Here is a 20731-nt window from a genome sequence, read left to right as displayed (position 1 = left end):
TCTTTAAAAAGATATCCAAGCAGTTGAGTTCGTCTCATTTTTGTTAATATCTCCACAGAAACAAAGGAATTTCTTCTTGACCAGGATCGATGCGCCAACACTCGAAATTTATATAGACATTTAAAGATTTGTCTTACATTGTGTTCACGAATATTTGAATATTTTAAACCTTTTACAGCTTTAATCAGTTTTTTTATTTATTTATAATTTATTTTATCTAGCCACATGGAACTATATGTTTAAGATAATTAACTACCACTAATTAACTAATTCACCAATTCAATTAGGATTTTCTGTTTCTTATAATCGGTAAATGATTATTAGAATTGAGTATTTATACTTTATAGAGATGCGAGTGAAATTGGCAATGTGATTAAGTCGTACTCTTTGTGAAATTAGGTGTTAATTAATTTAGTTAAAAGGATATTTGCCATGTACGGACCTAGCAAGTCGAAAGTCGTACCCAAGCTACATATAAATAACCTCATCAAATTCTCTTGTAAATTAATTTTCTATCCTATTGTTTTAAGTCTTTAAATTAATCCCATCTGTAAGAGGATGAGGAAATACGCAACAACAAATCCACATATTTTTAGATATATAAAGATCTTTTAATTAATACGAAAAATATAATAACAGTCACGGAAGCTATAGATGAAGAACAAGCTAATGCTTATGTAACATTGTTATGCATTTAATCATGATGAAAAACAGTACTACAAGATAGCTCGGTATTTATAGAGATTACTACATAACAATCTAGATGCTAAACAAATCAGTAACAATGCGTTCAATGAGAGAGTGTCAGCGCTGCAAAATTTGAAGTTCCAGTTAAGAGCCTAGCACTTAGCTTTCTTCTCCATACCTTGGCTACCTCCATCCTTGGACTCTCTTTTAGATGTCGAAACCTGCTTATCCATCACTTTTCTCCTGTTTATAAATTCTGAGAATGACAGAATTGGTGGTGCCAATGTATGCTCGAGGACAGCAGAGTTTGATTCAATGGTAGCACCACTGCCACTCCCATTCTCTTCATGGACTGGTGTGATTGCTGCAATGAATGGCACTGATGGTGATAAAGAGCGATCTGCTTCGGGTTTATCTGCCTCTGTTGACATGCTAGGAGTGGTACCAAGTCTTTGTGTTAGTTCATCAGGGACCGCTGCTGACAGCCATCTTGCGGTACTTGCCATCTGGGATAAATAAATTGACTTCCCACTTCTCCCGTATTTCCGGTAACATTCAATCTCAAGTGTCTCCGCAGATGTCACAAAGTCCATCCTGAGAATTTTTCATCAAATGGAACAAACATATGCTAGCGAATAAAAGCTACTCAAGAAATTCACATAAAAGCAAGTAAGTAGGGAAGCCTACTGTAAAGTGCTGGAAAGATGCTGATTTTGCTTCATTGCAGTTAGTAACCTCTGCTTTCCAGAATTTCTAAGCGTCGCGGATATGAATTTCTTGTCGATCTTATTGGCCTACCAATATGAAAAGTAAGATTAGTAACAACTGAAACATTTGAGTGAAAAAAAACAAGCAGAATGCAGATGGATCCGAGTACAACGGGCTCAAAAAAATATTATGAAGGTCTTGCATCTTATGTCTGAACACAATAATCAACAAAAAGGAGAATGAACCTACCTTCATTCTCCAATGACATACAGAATCCAGACTCAATAAGATGTCGGAGACACAATTTAATAAACCGTGTTTAAAATGTTTCTTAAAGCCCTACCATTACCCAGAACCTGGAACAGAAAAGGCATAAACCTCTTGCCATATACAAGTAATATAGCTTCAAATGGTATGTCTTTAATCTTTATTATGATCAACACATAAGATAAATAGTAATATCATCACTCCTAATCGATAATTTTATTCTGGATCTGCTTGCATCACTTTTACCATTTGTACTAGACATGAGTCACATGACTAACCTTCTAGTTTAACCTGTAAAACTGATGAAGCAACTATGATTAAGTGGGGAAAGAGTCAGTATTAACCTGTTTGTCTTGGTTATCTTTATTCCGATAATAATTCTCTTCCGCACGCTCTAATGACTCCAATCTTTCGTCTAGTTTCCATTTGGATGATTTTCCTAAATTTGCTACACTTTTTGCAATTTCTGTGGCATCTGAAGACAGATATAGGAGGTTCGCGAAAAGAAAGGATGCTTAGCATTCATAAGAAAATATAAACCTATTATACTCCTATAAATAAGGTTAAATATCAGAGAGAACCACCAATTCTGCTGCACCATGGAATTGAATATTTTTACTATGAAGCACTCGTATATGTTGGACATGATTTAGATATACCATCAGAATCAGAAATATCTTCTTCCTCAGATCCACTAGCTTCATCATTTCGATTCCAGAATTCTGACAATTGTTCATCACCATAGGTCTCTGAAGCACTGCATGATGATACTAAATAAATCAGAACAAGTGAACAGATTAAAATTGCAAGTTACAGATGATTATCAAATAAATACAGAAACCATAGCTTTAGATTTTGACTTATGTCTACCGATAAACAAGTCCACACTTTTTTCTAACAATGGTAAATAATATAGTATGTGTTGAGCTTGAACTGGATGATATTAGAAAAATCTAGTAAGCAATGGCAACAACACAACAAACAGGTGAAAAACACGCGCGGTGATACAAATAAGGAATAACCAAATAGTGACCTGGTTATGTATATTCTTGATGACCCCCTTTTATATTGAAAAGCAGCAGTACTTGTAAGCTCCTCCAAATACTTTGAAACCATATCAGGGTGTTTGCATGAGTCACAAGTTTTCCCACATAATGATGCCGTTACCTGCTTCAAAAGAAAGACAGTTGTATCTTGTCAATATGTATCATTTGATTCAGTTTTACACAAGCCAAAATAAAATAGTAAGGAGTATTTAACAGTCTGGTGTCAAGTACCTCTTCCCCAAAACTTTCAAGGATCTTTTTTCTCCGGCAGCCTGCCTCCTCACAGTATTCAATCATCTAATGTAGCACAGACCAAGGCTCAACTAATAAAAAAAGAGAGACAAATCTTATTCCAGATGAATGCAGATATTTACTTTCTGGAACTCAGCTAAGGAGTTCTTTGTTGAACCCTCATCCATGCTTGAAGAATGTGATTTCTTGTTTGCAGCCTTACTCAGGATGAATTCCTGCGATGTGTTTCAGTTCAGAAAAAAACCAGCTTATACTTGATAACATAAGTGACTTCCAAGGAAGGTAGTCAACCATTTTTCTACGATCATCAACTCCAAAATACAACAGACTTCGAGAAGGCAGTTGGTCACGACCAGCTCGACCTGACTCTTGGTAGAATGCTTCCATAGACTTGGGGATATTAAAATGGCAAACAACTCTGACATCCTTCCTATCAATACCCTGAAATTGTTATACAAATGCCTCAGTGTAGGAATCTTCTTAGTCTCCATTAGCTAAACAATCTGCATTTTATTCTATGCACTTTCTTACGATTGTACTTACCATCCTGCAGCAAAATCACTGCCTCAAAAACTGTGAATGTAACAGGATATCTCCAGGAGAGGATTTCGTCACCAAAAGAATAACAAAGTTAAAAAGAGCCTGAAGTTAGCTGCAGTGTGCACTATGCATGTTAAGACACAAAACACTGCACAAGCCTGAAATACAATTCCACGAAGGAGCATGCAATTTTTTTTTCAAACTTAAAGAACATGTTCAAGAGGAAATATAAGCCAATAGGTGGAATAAAACGAGTCATAAAGTTCTTGCTAAGGCATTCTTCCAGGCACTAAAACAAAATATGGAGATAACATAATTTCTCATATCAGCACCACAGTCATTCCATATTATGCAGTCTTACTAATATTTTATCCTGATCAATGTAATTGATAAAGTGAATGTACAAAATTAAGAGACTAGTCAATTATCAGCAACTGAAGGGGCTATTTTGGTCTCTCAAATCATAATATTGGTGTGGATTATTATTCACTGGTCCCTAAAACAAATTTAGAATGTAGCCAGTTATCACATATCTGATCTAGGCTTATAGGTATCAGGTACCACTTATGCCATATATTTCCAACAATTAATGATCAAGAGTATTGCATACTATGTGCTTTCTTGAGTAAAATCGAGCACCAAGTAATTTTCTCCTTAAAGCCATGAAATCTCCCTCTGCCCCACTAAAAATGGCTTGGTTTCCTTTTTGAGCTGTCTTATTGATAATGGCTTGTTTCCTTCTTAAAACACCTTTATTAGACATACAACTTTAAATAACATATATTACTCGCAGACCTTTTCACTACTTTTAACTCTCCTAAATAAATGAGCCCAAAAGTTTTGAGTCATTATTAGTGGGAAGGAGAGAGTAAATAACAGTAAAATGGTAAATAACAAATAACTTTGAAAGGAAACCAAATACACACATATAAAAGGTAAAAAAAAAGGGTAGAAAGAAAGTGAGCAGAGCATACCCAAAAGCTACAGTAGCCACAACTACTTGTGTTCTAGAGGAGATCCAGTCATCCAAGACAGAACTCCGGACATTACTGTTCAATCCTGCGTGATATGCTGGAAGTGGAGGATAAAGAAATTCATTTGGGAAAATCCTGCGTAAGTGATACTTCAAGAACAAGTTAAGAAAACAGTTCCAATACCAGAACAAGGAATTCCTTGTGCAGATAGGTGGAGTGCCAGATCATCACAAGCTGTGCGCTCAAGACAATAAACAATTGCACATACATTTCCACATGATTTCAGATAATTGCAAATATCAGAATATGGATCATCCATCAGATCTTTATAGCGAACTGCATGATAAAAAATGAGTGTCAGAGTTGACATAATTCTTACTTTCAAGATCTAGGCAGTTAATAATCAGGTTTAGAAGCACCACCATCCAAAACTAGCTTTTATCATATGGAATCACAATTAATAATTAACATCATGTGACTACTTTTGCAAGATTCTGGATTTTGTTATTCCAAAAGAAAATTGAGTCATTGGATTGGATATTTGACTAAATGATGTGCATATGAGCATTTGTTATACCCTATTGTTATAGAGTATTATATATATAATATATATCTATGTAAATCCCCTCCGAACAAAGAAGTTATATGGAATTGTTAGGCGATGATAGAAGAATCAAGATAGAGGTAAGGTCAGCATATAAAATCAAGCTACAGGGAGCAAACCTTCATAATAAATATTTGGACGATTGAATGATGACTTCAGAACAAGAGGTTTTTGCAAAGACAAGGACTTTATCACGTCCTCCTGAACCCTGCAGAAGTACCAAATCTGCTATAAAGGTTCCGCCTTTGCTTCTTATGAAAATATATCTTCAAATAAGACAAGAAAGGTAAACTCCATAGATATATATATATATATATATATATATATATATATATATATATATAATGTGACTAAAAAGGCAGAGATTCTAGTTTTCATTAAGTATCCGAAAAACTTAATGAACAAGTACGAATAGTATCTGAGAACAAATTATAGCAGCTTGGTTATCTGAAATCATTTAAAATGATTACAAAGCATTAGTAATCTTAATAGAAAAAACTTCCTGTTTCCACTCAAAGAATGTTCGATTGCAACTCACTTGGGAACAGCTGTTGCTGTCAATGCTAGAACTGGTATGCCTGGCAAATTATTCCTCAGAGAAGAAAGCTTTCTGTAGCTTGGCCTGGATAAGTCAACACCAGAACCATGCATGCATGCATAAAGATAAAATAAACATGAATGCATGCATAAAGATAAAATAATTTAGGAGAGGGGAGGAGACTACTATGCGTCTAAATACATCAAGGTCATATTGATGACAGTCAGAAGCACATATGAACTTTTTAATTAATTATAAAAATGAAAATGATTTTATATAGACAAGTTGAGGTACAGAAGCAGTATGTATAATTATATATGGAGGACCTTTGTACACTAGTTACCTGCATTTCAAAGACCTTGAATGCATAACCTGAACTATGAACTTAATGTCATGACTCTAAGTGGAAACATATTACGAAATATCTAAAATTAGAAGGGTTTAAAGAAAAACGTAATAATTAAAACAATTCATTGACTTTTAAAATGGATGTTGTAGAACGGAAAGTTGAGTTTACTGAGCCTAGAACCAAGGGGAAAACACATGAACTAACCTGTTTTAAGCTATTTGTCTCTCCACAAACCAAGAAATATAAAGAGGAAAACTAATTAGAAGATCAATTTGTATCTTGACAAAAAGAGTAATTGGCTCAGTGGTTAGTTAGTTCATTGTTACCCATTTTATACATTTAAATTGGGTGTCACATTTCATATGATTATATAGCTCAATCTCAAACTTGTTTATGAGCTTCAGAAACCAATCTCAAAGTAGGCTTATTTAAGAAGATAGACAAAGCATCTATGAATCAAGCTAAAGGAAATTGTGTGATTAAATGTTTAGAAATTAGTTTGAATGAACTAAATTCAAGCTTGAATTGAGCTCAAGCCAAAACTTAAACAAGCTGAACAGCTCAGCTTAACTCATGCTCAGCCCTACATATTAATGGTGGATAAATCACAAGAAAGGGTGCTTCAATAAAAGAGCTGAGTAGGAGATACAAGTTGAAGTTTGAAAAGTAACCTGAAATCATGGCCCCATGTTGATACGCAATGTGCCTAACAATAATTGAACATGTAAGTAAAATCATTTTCTTTATTAATTACAAAAAGATAAACTTATGTGTTTACTTTAGAAGCATTTGTATGAGATGCTCAAAGGGTTGTGTGATTTCAGACCTCATCAATTGCTATAAGATTTAGCAATCCTCTGCCATGAATCTTCATCAGCTTTGACATAAATCCTGATGTGGCAATCAGTTCTGGTGTAACATACAATAGTTGCAAAGATGGCTTTCCAGATTCAAGGTTTTCATAGATCTGCACATCAATAATAGACAATATCAACAAGATGGAAAATGAACTTGTAGAAACTAGAAAATGTTCATAATCCTCTTTCACAGTAAACAATGAAGTTCACCACCAAGTAACAACTACTTTTCACAATATAATGGTTTATCTGTGGCGTGATTATAAAATATTAACCAAGCAACTAAATTTTGCTTGATCCTTCAAAAGATACTTCAAGAGAAATACAACAAAAACTATTGACAAATGAAACCTACCTACTTCACTCCCAGTACTACTTAAACAAGATGGTTTTAATACCTTATTCTTGACTTTGACAGTCTGAGTTGAAGAGAGATATTCAACAGCAACCCCTTTTTCTTTCAGAGCCATTACTTGATTCTCCTGAGGGACAAAAAAATGTTTTATTGAACAACGAAACCAAAAGAATTGCATTAGAAGAATATTTCAAAAAACAATAAGATATAAAGATGAAGTCTACTCACCATAAGGGCTGACAATAAAAAGAAAATGTAGTAACTGCCATCAAATGTCCTGAAATTTACAAAAGCAGAACATGTGCAGCATAATTTTCATAGTATATCAGAAATAAACAAATACAGGTCATATTTACCTATCAAAGGACTAACAACGAGCACAATCCCTGGCTTTGCAAGGGCAGGGATCTGATAACAAAGTGACTTTCCTCCACCAGTCGGCATCAGACAAAAACAATCTCTACCTGCAGCATAGGCGACGGTATAGTACAATTACAAAGTGAGCTTGGCATTCTGCATTAACAGTAAAAACACTGAACATATCCCCAAACAGAGGTCCATCAGAAAACATACATGCATAGTACATTATACATATGTGGAATTTAAGATATGCCTAAATATAGGGACCTGATAGAACAGCTTGAATGGCTTCCAACTGATTCCCTCGGAAATCAGAATGACCAAAATGCCACCGCAGAAGCTTCACCAAAGCTTCCTTCTTGATCACCTGCTTCTCCGACCCACGCACGCATTGCAGGGGCAATGCTGATTTACTCATTTTCCTGCATCAAAAACGAAAATTTCCATCATGCTTTAAATTCTTAATGGAACCACAGTGATTCTAAATGTAATCGACGTTAATTAATTCTAGTATAATGTAAAGCATCATTTGAAGATTATTTTCTAATTATTGGTCATAAACCTAACAGTTTCAGGGGTGAATTTTCGCTGTTTAATTATCAGAAGTGATACTCCAACTCGAGATACACACCATGAGACCTAAATTAATGGTAAAAGGAAATCAAAAATAGCGATTGAGAGAGTGATTGAAGATTGGGAAGAATAAAACCTGAAAAGAAGTGTATTGTGTCGTGGTTCTTGGAGAAAAGCTTGTGCAGGGAACTGTATTGGAAATTCGGAGAGACGAGGAGAGAAAGAGCAACATAGGGAAATCCTTCTCTACACATGCGCATTAGTTTTTTAATTTTTTTAAAACTCCAGATAAATGAATTCAAAATATAACATGTTTTAAAATTTGTGTTTCATTTTAATTTTGCATGTTAATATTTATTGCACTATGTTCGTATCATACCCCCTTCCCCAACATTTGATTCGACATGAATTTTAATGCATAACTGGAAAAGTAATAAAGAAATACAAAGAAAAAGTTTTTATTCATTATTAGTACTTAGTAGAGAATAAGTTCTACCTTATTAGAGAGAAAGAAGTTTCCAAAATTACAAAGTTCATACTTTTCAGGACGGACTAAAAAAGAAATAATTCTACTTTTCAGGGACTAACTAAATAGGAAATAGTTCATACTTTTTAGGGGCGGAGGAAATACTTCCTCCATTCCATTGTAATTGTGTTTTTTCTTTTTTTTAAAATCATTTTAGGAAAATAGATACTTTGGAGACGACATGAAATTTAAAATTTTAATGTGAAATTAATAAAATAGGAGAGATATAGAAAGAAAAAATGATTGAGTATTGTTAGAGCATCCGCTCCGCAATAGCGGATACCCGACGGACGTCGGACCGGCGTGCCGGTCGTCCGCTATTGAGACGTTTGAGACGGATGCGGACGTCCCCGACGGACGAGAGGTAGTCGCGGCTGTGCGCGGACGTCCGCCGTGACGTCTGCTATTGCGGTGACACGACGGACGTCCCGGCGGACGTTCCGATTTTTGAATTTCTTTTAATTAATTATGTATGTTTTTTTTTAAATAAAACGGTTGCATTTTCCCCGTATTTGTGTAGAAATTTTAATTCCGTAAATTGCATATTTGTGAATTTTTATTATTGTTCTTGTCCGCCGGGATGTCCTTGGGGATGTCCGCTATTGTGCAGTGGGATGTCCTTATGACGTGGAAGTGCTGTGGGATGTCCTTATGACGTAGCAAGATGTGTTTTTGGGGTGTCTGCCGGGACATTCGTCCCTATTGTGGATGCTTTTAGTGGAGAATGAAGCTCACCTCATAAGATAAATTTTTTTATATCTAAAATAGAAATAGACTTATTTTGTAAGACAGGTCAAAATGAAAAAAATAGGGATTTTAGGGATGACATGAATTTTAAATTTTTAATGTGAAATTGATAAAATATGAGATATAGAAAGAAAAAATGATTAAGTATTGTTAGCGGAGAATGAGACTCAACTCATAAGAGAAAAAAAATTACCCAAGATAGAAATAGACTTATTTTGTAAGACTAACCAAAATGGAAAAAAAAATACCATTTTTAAAGGACGGAGATAACATATATTTATATATTATAAATATAAAAACCTCAGGAATAAGAAAAATATGTATGTTAATCTTGATATTTCTTGTGTTATCAGATATTTCAAAATATCTTGCAAGTCAACTTTAAATCCTCATTGTGCACACTTATCCTTCTTATGTCTTCCAACGGTAAAGTGATCCTCAATGATAGTGTTTTTCATCAAGGTTTTATAAAGTTCTTCTCATCTCAACTTAGGGCACTCCCAATGGTTAGGCGTTTTTAGTCAGCGAAAAATTGCCGAAAATCGCCGAATTTTCGTCGGGCGTTGGAGTGAATTCGGCGATAAATCGGCGTTAATTCTATCGATTCATCGCCAACTCCCGATTTATCGCCGAATCATCGGCGCCCACTGTAGGCGCGATTCGGCGATTTTCGGCGATAATTTTTTTTTTTTTTTTTTATTTTTTATTATGCAACCAACGGATAAAACTCCTACACTATATATAATTCCTCCTCCTCCATTCATCATACACAATCTTCATTCTCTCTCTCAATTTTTCAATCACATTATCTCAATCTTCAATCTTCAAAATTATGAGTTCAAGTAGGAAAAATTCCCGAAAAGGTAAGGACAAAGAGCCGAGTACGCAATTTCCCACTGATGAAGCAAATCAGCAGTGGTGAACTCGTTGTTGTCGATGGGTTCTCCTCCCGGCCAATATCCATATGCGGGTCCGTCCCCATTGCAGACTCCTCCGGTGCGCAGACTTTCTCCGTACTTCCAGTCTGCCCTCAGCATGCCCTCTCCAGCCGACGATGTGTATCGCCCCCAGATAGTCACATCGTTGTTCGACACCCCTGGATCCACCCCAGACGACGAAGGATCTCAGGACGCGACGTACACAAAGGATTCGACACTCAGCACGGACGACTACGAGGTGGAAGAAACGCCCGCCGAGCCACCTTCCAGGAGCAGGAAGGGGAAGGCGCCGGCGCCGGCGTCGACGGCTGCGACTGATATGGCTTCCGATGAGAAGCCGAAGCGGGTAAGGACTACTTACAGTCTGGAAGAGTCCGAGCTTATAGCCAACTGCTGGGCGGACACGACGCAAGACTCGGAGCGCAGCAACTACCAGACTGAGCTCGTGTTCTGGGAGCGGGTTGCGGAGAAGTACACGAGCAACAAGACTGCCTCGATGAAGGACTATGGCAGCGAGGCGATCCGCCGGCATTGGGAGCGCCTCATGAGGGATTGCGGCCACTTCAACGGTATATACTCTAACTTGATGACGAACATGACGAGTGGCCAGAACGAGCACATGGTCCGAGATGAGGCCATGCAGAGGTATAATGGCCAGTTCTTATCGAAGGGCTTCAAGTATTGGAGCATCTATGATAGGCTGAAGGATCTCCCCAAATTCCGGACGGGGATGCACAGCGCGCTGCACGGGAAATCGGTGCGCTCGCGACTTAGCGGTGCGGAGAGTGAGGGAAGCGCGACCCCCATCGACTTGACTGGGGATGGTCCGCACGAGCGCCCTGTGGGAGCGAAGAAGGCGAATGGGAGGCGGAAGGGGAAGGGCGCATCGTCGGATGCCCAGTCGGAACCCCAGTTCATACAACAAGCCACGCTCTTTGCCAATGTCGCCAATCTGACGCAGCTGTACACGATGTACTTCACCGGCGGCGGAACCCCAGAAGAGAAGCAGTCCCTCTGGTCGACCATCCAAAATATGAAGATCCTGCTGGGCCTCCCGCCGGACGCCCCTCCCTCTTAGTTTTTTAAATCTTTGTTTTTTATGGTTTTTTATTTGTAGTTTTTTTTTTCTCGTTGTATTATATTTTCCAATGATTAATACAACGATGAATTGTTCATTATAAATCTATTTATTAAACACATTTGTAGGGAAAATTAAATAATATTAAAAATAATGATGTAAAAATGAAATGTTGAGTTAGGGAGAAATAAGGGAGAAATAAAGGAGAAGCCATTGAAGCAGTTGGCTAAAAATTGGCTAAAAACTGGGGATAAATTTTGGTGCTGATGTGGCGCTGATGTGACAGGAGTTAGGGAGAAATAAGGGAGTTTTTAGGGAGAGCATTGGGAGTGCTCCTAGAGACATTGGAGGAGAAACAAGTTACAAAGGAATATTAGTAGTATTTGACTATTTGTAACTTGTAAGAGCCATTCATTGTCAAGTCAGATGAAGAGGCTAAAATGGAGATGCTGATGAATCAATGGAGGTAATAAGAGAGCAAAATAATCATGGGTGTTCGGAATTAATTTAACCAGCTGTTAAACTTCATACGATCCTTACTTTTACTTGCGTCATGCTACACTAGTATAAATCATTAATTTTGTAACCTTTCATAATGAAAAAATGCAGCAGAAATGCAAATCTGTCATCAATTCTTGCTAACCAAACACACGGATTTGGTCACATATATGTCGGCCATACCCAAGTATAAGAGTATCCACAGTAGAGCGCCGAGGCGCCCCTCTGCAGCACCCCTCCGCGGTGCCCTATTGTAAGCTAGGGGGAGCCGCGGCGGTGGTGGAACGGCCGGGAACGTGGCGGAGGCGGCGGTCCTCACGACGCAGCCACGAAGACGGATTTCCAATTTTTTTTCTTAATTTATTTCAATAAATACAACTTATTCCTCTCATTTTTTACTTCACACGTCCACATCCACACTACAATTCCACGGAGTGGCAGATGGAGATGGGAATGGAGGCTGCTAGGGAAGGAGATGAAGCGGTGGATTCCGAGGATGCCTCTGGGTGAGCGGCGCCAATGTTTTTTTAAGTGTTTTTAGATAATTTTCATTGTATAATTTTCTAATATTTATAATACAACAAAGATTTGGCTTTATTTTTTAAAATATATTATGTTTTTTTTTCTAATTAGTTTTGTCTAATTAATTTTATTCTAGTCCAATTAAGATATACCAATAATTGATAAAATAATGTGATTTGTGGCTGTGCCGTGCCTATCATTGTGGCTAGACAAGTTTTTTGTGGCTGTGCTGACTGGGCAGACAAATTTTTTTATGGCTGTGGCGTTGCTGTTCCATCTTACTGTAGACACTCTAATAGCCCAAGTTTCAACAGTGAGGGCTTTGGCTTTATTCTAGGGCTATTGGAAATGAAGCTGTGTAGTTGAAGGCCTTTGTATATGGTTTTTTTCTTTTGGGCTGTTTTTGTTTTTTGTTGGCTTTCTCCAATGTTCTTTTACATTAGTGTAATAATTTTATTAGGGTTTGGTAGCGTTTAAGCTCTAAGGCAGTTTGATAGCTGGAATGGTTTTTGTACTTGATTTTGCCGCCTTGCGAACTTGTGCTCACCACTCATGGTTTGAGCATTTTATTTTTATCAAAAAAAGGTGAACATCATAATATCCTAAGAATTGGGCTCTATTCTTGCTATATCCATGATAGTGAACGAGTCCTAAGATTACCTTTTGTCGAGCCAATTGTTATACGATTAGTATTTCTTCCAAAACATTATATATAATTGCATCTAGTCGAAAGAAATCCCGAACATATATATACTAGAGTATCACTATTACATTTGAATGCTTCGAATTAAAACCATAATAGTATTCGAAACAACATCTCGTCCTTTTCATTTAATTAATATTTTTGAACTTTTTGAGAGAACAAAATCTAGGGAGATAGAATCGAGTGATTCGAAGCTCGACTAAGTTAACATTAGCATTAGGAGAAGGAATAAAATCCATGGATATTTGTACATGTAAATCATGTCGGAGCCATGAAACTCTTATCTACCAAATATTCTACAATGTTTCCATATATATAGATCTTACCATGGAATATTTGAATTTAATTAATCTTCATGCAAGCCGCCCAGTGGTAGGTTGTCTGCACCCCAAGATTTCCATGTTATCCTTTTGGGATACAAACTGAATTCTAATTACTTAAACATATACAAAAATTGTGCATTAATCTTTAAACTAGATGTCTATCCGCAAGTTTAATTTTGGGTGCATCACCAATTATTTAATTTCGATATCTATGATTCACAAAAACGTCAACGATTGTGTTCAAATATTGTTATGAGCTAGTAGTATATATTTTGCTGAAGTAGATGAAGATAAAAATATGAAATTGTTTTCAGACAAGAGAAGCTAAAAGATGCTATTCTTAATTTGTTGACATCATCACAGATACTAAGAACAACAACTTAATTTTGTTGAGAGTAAAAGATTGTAAATGATTCTTCTTAAGATTTAGCTCATTAAATTAGCATTTTGATTCTTCAACATTATAACATAGTCGTATTTGTCGTTATATGTCTTCCACTACTTAGTGTTAATTCCACCTAATTACACTCTTATAGAAGCTTAATTACACTTGACTTGACTTTACACACGGCACTACCCAATAAAACCAATTCTTTTTTTCTATAATCTTTTATTTATTTTTTGTTTCCTAAGTTTGGAAGCAGCCATAGCTAACTAAAATATTTCTGTTCATATTACCATCATTAGTTTATGCGAATAATCAAAATTAAAGAGTCGGGATGGAAATATAGTACAAAAAATTCAACACAATTAGCTAGTCCGACAAAATAGGCCGAAAACCTCATATGTTTAGATGTAGCATGATATGAAGCTGAATGACTTCAAGGATTAAACCGACGAGTAACAAGGGATTAATACTGGAAATTTGTAGTCAAAGAAAAATAAATTGGTTTGACTGAACCAGACCTATATCTTAATTGTGTCATATTGATGTGGTTTGATTTCGTTGCTCAAATTAATCAGTTGCTTACTCAACATGTGAAAAGTACTTTTAATTGTTTAGAATTTGGAGATGAATATTCAGTTTGAGATGGCGATGTGCATTTCATCTAATTACATCTCAAGCTAGTGTTTTAATTTTATTCACGCTAAATTCAATGATAATTAATGTGCTTGGATTTCAAAAGTTGTTATCAGTTGAACAAACGAAAAGGACACCCACCAAATAGAATTCGAAAATTTCTTCGAGCTTCTAAAAAAGCTAATATTATATGCTATGATTCGAAGACTAGCTAGAACTTCTATTTACGACTCATAAAGTTTTATTATAAAATGACTTAAAAATTACTTTATGATTTTATTAAAACTGATTAAGGACGACATTATAATTTATAATAATACAATCAATTACTACTACAAATATGGGGCAATAACGAAATGGACAGAAAGAAAAAAAAAAAAAAAGTTTTAAGAAGCTACATATCCCCCTAGGCCACAACCCACATATCGCCGCTGCACAATATCAGCAACAGAAACAATCATATAGATTTAATGTGCAACTACTCGTCATTACTACACACGAATGTACTAACATCATGAGCTGTGCTACTGATTTACAAGCTGTCTTATGTTTTTCCAATGGAGTAATAGCCTAAAATCACAAAGTTTGGTCGAAATCTAGTATTTTCCTGAACTTTCAAAATTATCCTAAATGCTAGTACAAAATTTTAGAAAATGTGCAATTTCTAACTCGACCTGACTATTTCCGATGAATTGAAACTGATATGGCATTGGTAGGTAGAATTGTCTATGTGGAAACGCCGGAGGTTATTAAATCAAACGACATCATTTTAGACCGTATTATCAATTTAAATATATTACTATGATTTTTTATTTTAAACATCTATAATCTCCTAATTTATTTCGGATTTCTATTATCATACTTCCTAATTTCTAATTGAAATTTTGTGTTCTAGAGATCCACCTTATTTTATACTCCATTCTATTATAAGTTGATATGTATTGTATTCTAGCTAGGCTCTACTCACTAATTAGTGATTACCTTGCTAGGTAGTGCAATAAGTATACAATTAGCTTCTAAATCGGTTCAACGATCCACCCCCTAATGCAGCCTAAGAAAAATAATAAGATTTCACAAATATAATTAAGACTTTGTATTAAACTACAACTAACATAAAAGTATGTAAGTTTTTTAATGAAAACTTGATACGCCTCTTATACTGGTTAATTATAAAAATGAGGGAATGATATAATAATATAAACTACCCTCACTCAACCACCATATTTGCAGTGGGATCTCGTGGAGATTATGATATATATAGGTCGCAGCCTCGGAAAAGATTGCACAACCCAAACAGTTGTCGCCAGTGAATTTAATTCTTTTTTATAATATATGCGAGCATTGATCTTGCTTACTTCATAAAATCAATCATTGTCTTTATTTATTTAATTTCCCCCCTTTTCATCTCGCTATATAAATAGCCCAAGTTTGACAAACACATCCTCACTCAACAACTCAAAATCAAACTATTCCATAGTCTCACTTCTCAAAGCTTTTAAGCTACTAATCTCGATCCAAAAATGGCGATTGAGATTGAGATTGAGAAGAAGCCCTCCGTCCGTCTCTCGAAAGTCGCCATGTCGGAAACACACGGCGAAGATTCGCCGTATTTCGCCGGCTGGAAAGCCTACGACGAAGACCCTTATCACGAGACATGCAACCCCTCCGGCGTCATTCAAATGGGCTTAGCTGAAAATCAGGTAATTAAATTAGCTATCTCCTCATTTTCTTCCTTCATTGCTTCTTCTCTTATAGTAATAGTATTTAATATTTTTTTTTCATTATATGCAGGTTTCATTTGATTTGCTAGAACAATACTTGGACCAAAATTCAAACAATGGGATTAGCACCTCTAGCTTTAGAGAGAACGCACTGTTTCAAGATTATCACGGCCTGCTTTGTTTCAGAAAGGTAATTAATTAAATCATCTTAATTATATTTACAATATTGAGTATTGCATGAGAGAAAAAAAAAGTACAAACACTGATGCTGGATGTACAAACAATTTCAGGCAATGGCGAGTTTCATGGAACAAATCAGAGGCGGTAGGGCGAAATTCAACCCTGAGAGAGTGGTGATCACCGCCGGCGCCACCGCTGCCAACGAGCTCCTCACCTTCATCATCGCCAACCCCGGCGACGCCTTGCTCGTCCCCACCCCTTACTATCCAGGGTAAGACAACTCAGCAATCAATTTCAACATCTCTCCATAATCAATTTGATCAATTCTAAACTAAATTCGAATTTGGGGATTTAGGTTTGACAGAGACTTGAGATGGCGCACCGGCGTGAAGATCGTCCCCGTCCACTGCGACAGCTCGAACAACTTCGAAATCACACCGGCAGCTCTCGACGCCGCATACGAGGAGGCTGAAGCCAACAACATAACCGTGAGAGGCCTTCTGATCACCAATCCGTCAAACCCCCTCGGCGCCACCATCAAGCGCCCCGCGCTCGAGCAGATCCTCGATTTCGCAGTGCGCAGGAACATCCACCTCGTCTCCGACGAGATCTACTCCGGCTCCGCCTTCTCCCCCGACGAATTCGTCAGCGTGGCCGAGGTTCTCGAATCCCGGGGCTACCGGGACTCGGAGAGAGTCCACATTGTGTACAGCCTCTCCAAGGACTTAGGGCTCCCCGGATTTAGGGTTGGAACAATCTACTCCTACAACGACGACGTTTTGACGACGGCGCGGAGGATGTCGAGCTTCACGCTGATCTCGTCGCAGACGCAGCAGCTCCTCGCCACCATGCTCTCCGACGTCGAATTCACTCAAAATTACATTGAAACGAATCGGCGGAGGCTGAAGAAGAGGTACGATATGATCATCGATGGACTTGGGGAGATCGGGATCGAGTGCTTGAATGGGAATGCGGGGCTGTTTTGCTGGATGAATTTGAGCTCGTTGTTGAAGGAGGCGACTAAAGAGGAGGAGCTGGAGCTGTGGAAGCTGATATTGAATGAGGTGAAGCTTAATATATCGCCTGGATCGTCTTGCCATTGCTCGGATCCCGGCTGGTTTCGTGTTTGCTTTGCGAATATGAGCGAGCAGACGCTGCAGATTGCGCTCGCAAGATTGGGAGATTTCATGAAGAGGAGAAGACCTTAGATTCTTTTTTTTGGGGGGGTTTAATTTGGATTTATATTTTATTCTTTAAGAACATACTGTAAATCTTATTCATAGTAGTGTATCATTAATGGAGATTTATTTGATTAATTTTGGTGCGAAACTCATCTTGTTTCTTCAAGTCTTGTTGCGAGATTTTGATAGGTAACCTTCTTGATTAAGATAAGAGGGAGATGAGAGGATAGGGTTTGATTCTAGTTCAAAATATGGATTTCTTTTTTCAAACGAATAAAATAATTTAATTATAACTCCAACTTTAGAATTTTTGACCATTGCATCCGAATGTATGAAAATTAAATTACAAATTTTTTAGAAGTCTGTCATCAAGTGTGAACCTTTGAGGTAGTAGTTTTTCCTAAAGAGGATGAGTGGCATGAGTTTTCTTCTGGAGCGAATTAATTATTGTATGTATGTTTTTTGACTCTATCGTAGTTTAACTAAGTTCGGAAATAAAGGCACACTCAACATAGTGTGTTTGTGTCTGCGTACGTGTATATATGTGGACACATAGTATAATTCTTTGATCGATGGTGTGAAATGAAAATGAACTTTATTGATTGTCAACACAGTTTGTAGCATTGTTTCAACTAATTCACATTAGGTTTTCCACACATGGCAGAGGTTGGTTATAGCAAGCTGTCAGAAATTGGTGACAATGTTTAATGTTATGATGGAGGAGTAGCTGAATGTTACTGAGTTCATGGCAATCCCCGACGGTTACGATTGTCTTTTGATAGTATTTTATAGCATAGGCGTGACGATAATCCAACAATCACGAAGATAAGAAGACACATACATGTGTGAAACGAGGTTTCAACTATACGTCATGTCCTCCAAATTAGCATGAGAGCTTGGTCGAACTTGAATGTCATTATTGAAGGTTCAAAAGTCATGATTCAGTACTTGGTCAATATGTTTAGTGTCGTTTGTGAAAAAAATCCCTAATATATATATTGATGTTGAAATGAAATATAATTTGTACATAATATTTAGATTACTAGTGTACGTATCACCCGTGGGATGCACGTACAACACATTATATATATACTCTTTAAAAATGTAGATATAATATCGTATTAACAACTTTTTTATTATTAAAATTAGCCCATAAATATTACTCCTCCGGTCCCCCATTTTTGTCCACTTTTGACATTTTCATCTGTCCCTCTATTTACTGTCTACTTTCACTGTTGTTGTTGTTGTTTTTTTTTTTTTTTTTTATCATAAATGGTAAGTAGCCCCACATTTCACTAAATCATTTATTATATAACTAAAATATAAAAGTGGCTCATATTAAACTAACTTTTCTTTACATTTTTAAAATTTCATATCCACTACAAAGTGGACTAAAAATGGGGAACGGAGGTGTATTAGTTAGCTAATCACATAAAATCGAGAGAGAGAGAAACAATATTTTGAAGCCTAGTCATAACTCTTTTTGATTTTCGACACAAGATGGAAAAAGAGATATTCCGTGTGGCCGATGTAAAGTGAGAAAGACTAACCTCCAACACCTTAATTAATTTGAGAGGAAATTAAACACTATCCACTAATTGTGCATTATTAGTTTCCATTACAACTCATTAAACATTATTTACTAATATTACTTTAATTACTTTTATACTATTCTCTTTTATTTTACCAATTGTACATTAATTTTCATTTCATTTCAATTTCACATATTATTATAGGACAAATTATTGCAATTTTTGAGAAGGTAAATCCAGCCACTTGGATGTAGCAGGCACCAAGAGAAAGTATTAAATAACAAAATAAAATTAATTAGTCTAGAATTGATTAATGATTGTTTAATTGCATATTTGACCAAATCGAACCATAGCCATTAAGATTATCGTAGCTCCATGTTTCCATTGAGAATGCAATAATGGAACCCACCGTGCAATGATATAATACTGTGCACACTACTATATTTAAGCGATCGAATAGATGAACAACTTCTCTTATAAAGATCATAAAAAATGGTGCAAAAAGTGAGCTTCTACAACTAGCTAGTTTGACTTGTTAGGTAAAGAACATGCAGTTTGCAAGCTGTACATATGTTGAAACCTTAACGTCCATTTTATTCAATATCTACTCACTTAATGCAGCGTGATAATCGCCTATTATTTGATGGTTTGCATTAAGAAAATCTGGTGCCAAATACTCGATCTATAACTTGTACTGTTTTGCTTCTTTTTTTAAAAATTTATCATGGAATCGCAATCACTATTTTCAATTTGCACTTGATAAATTCACATTTATGTGCAACACATGTACACCATACAAGACAACGTAAATTACCCTGGCCTTGATACTCCATATGGATGGTGTACCAAAAAGATATTTGAAATTAATTTTATAAGTAGGTATTTCAAGTATATGAACGAATACAATAGAAATAGTTATGAAAATATCAACTAAAAAATAAACTATATACTCTATTAGATATAATAAAAACAATGCATGACTCATTGGATTAAAGGATGGTGTTCGAATTTTCCATATTCACTCAGACAAGTATGCGAATGCGAAGACTTACCTGAAATTAGAAAATGGTGATGAAGACACAACTGAAGTGACAAATCTTATTGGATAGTTAACACAAAGATGACCTTCCGAATCGTTCCTTGTATGCCTGCTGAATTGTGACTATCTATCTTTGTTGTGATTGATTGTTTCTAGTTGACGGTGTTTTGGTTGTCGAGTGTTCCTTTTGGACTTGGTTTTTGTTGTGGTTGTTAGGCTGTGCTTGGTGTGTTGGTTTTATCATTTATGGTAGTTCTTTGCTTTTGAGAAAGCTTTGTGTTTGTTCTAACTTTTTAACTCATCTGTTTGCCACTTTTTTGAATGATCTGAACCTTTCTTATTATCAAAAAAATAAAATAAAAACAAAATAATAAACATACCCTATTTATTAACGTTAGTATCACATCAGATATGCACAACATAAAATTTATCAGATGTCCCCATCTCATCAAATGTGCACAACATATAAAATTAAATAATACAGAGGTGACACTAACTCGAAATAGCTATTTTTAATGCTCGTTTGCGTCAGATTATGGACTTGAGATATATACAGATTGTCATAAAAGGAATTATAAACCAATTATATATGATTAGTCGTTTTGATCTCCA

General features: G+C 36.2%; 2 protein-coding genes across 2 annotated transcripts; one reads left to right on the top strand and one right to left on the bottom strand.

Annotated features, from left to right (window-relative positions):
* Positions 1-670: 670 nt before the first annotated feature.
* RECQL3 (DEAD/DEAH box RNA helicase family protein) lies at positions 671-8383 on the bottom strand. The gene is made up of 19 exons (XM_089059432.1): positions 8247-8383; positions 7805-7959; positions 7534-7641; positions 7406-7413; positions 7221-7304; positions 6792-6932; positions 6637-6671; positions 5617-5700; positions 5198-5286; positions 4658-4810; positions 4471-4571; positions 3252-3401; positions 3083-3175; positions 2940-3005; positions 2696-2829; positions 2322-2419; positions 2007-2137; positions 1375-1481; positions 671-1281 (listed from the first exon to the last, which is right to left on the bottom strand). Exons 2-19 carry the CDS (start codon positions 7953-7955, stop codon positions 840-842), a joined length of 2175 nt encoding a protein of 724 aa, XP_088915558.1. The 5' UTR covers positions 7956-7959; positions 8247-8383; the 3' UTR covers positions 671-839.
* Positions 8384-15935: 7552 nt separating this feature from the next.
* Positions 15936-17683, top strand: LOC125190997 (1-aminocyclopropane-1-carboxylate synthase 7-like). The gene is made up of 4 exons (XM_048088445.2): positions 15936-16166; positions 16258-16377; positions 16478-16638; positions 16723-17683. Exons 1-4 carry the CDS (start codon positions 15987-15989, stop codon positions 17573-17575), a joined length of 1314 nt encoding a protein of 437 aa, XP_047944402.1. The 5' UTR covers positions 15936-15986; the 3' UTR covers positions 17576-17683.
* The last annotated feature ends 3048 nt before the right edge of the window (positions 17684-20731 follow it).

The sequence above is a fragment of the Salvia hispanica genome, chromosome 5 (genome assembly GCF_029641045.1).
Source record: "Salvia hispanica isolate PSC_SH4W2 chromosome 5, Shi_PSC_v1, whole genome shotgun sequence".
In the NCBI taxonomy this organism is placed as follows: Eukaryota; Viridiplantae; Streptophyta; class Magnoliopsida; order Lamiales; family Lamiaceae; genus Salvia; species Salvia hispanica.
The sequence above is the reverse complement of the archived record's forward strand: the minus strand, read 5'-3'. Positions and strand labels throughout refer to the sequence as shown.

What these genes read in the sequence shown, in the direction of transcription:
- LOC125190997 (XM_048088445.2), top strand. Translation starts at nt 15,987, where the DNA reads ATGGCGATTGAGATTGAGATTGAGAAGAAGCCCTCCGTCCGTCTCTCG. An exon ending in GCCTGCTTTGTTTCAGAAAG is followed by an intron (nt 16,378 to 16,477) that starts GTAATTAATTAA and finishes AAACAATTTCAG; the next exon opens with GCAATGGCGAGTTTCATGGA. An exon ending in CCCACCCCTTACTATCCAGG is followed by an intron (nt 16,639 to 16,722) that starts GTAAGACAACTC and finishes TTGGGGATTTAG; the next exon opens with GTTTGACAGAGACTTGAGAT.
- RECQL3 (XM_089059432.1), bottom strand. Translation starts at nt 7,955, where the DNA reads ATGAGTAAATCAGCATTGCCCCTGCAATGCGTGCGTGGGTCGGAGAAG. An exon ending in ATCTTATAGCAATTGATGAG is followed by an intron (nt 6,672 to 6,791) that starts GTCTGAAATCAC and finishes AATTATTGTTAG; the next exon opens with GCACATTGCGTATCAACATG. An exon ending in ACAAGGAATTCCTTGTTCTG is followed by an intron (nt 4,572 to 4,657) that starts GTATTGGAACTG and finishes CTCCACTTCCAG; the next exon opens with CATATCACGCAGGATTGAAC.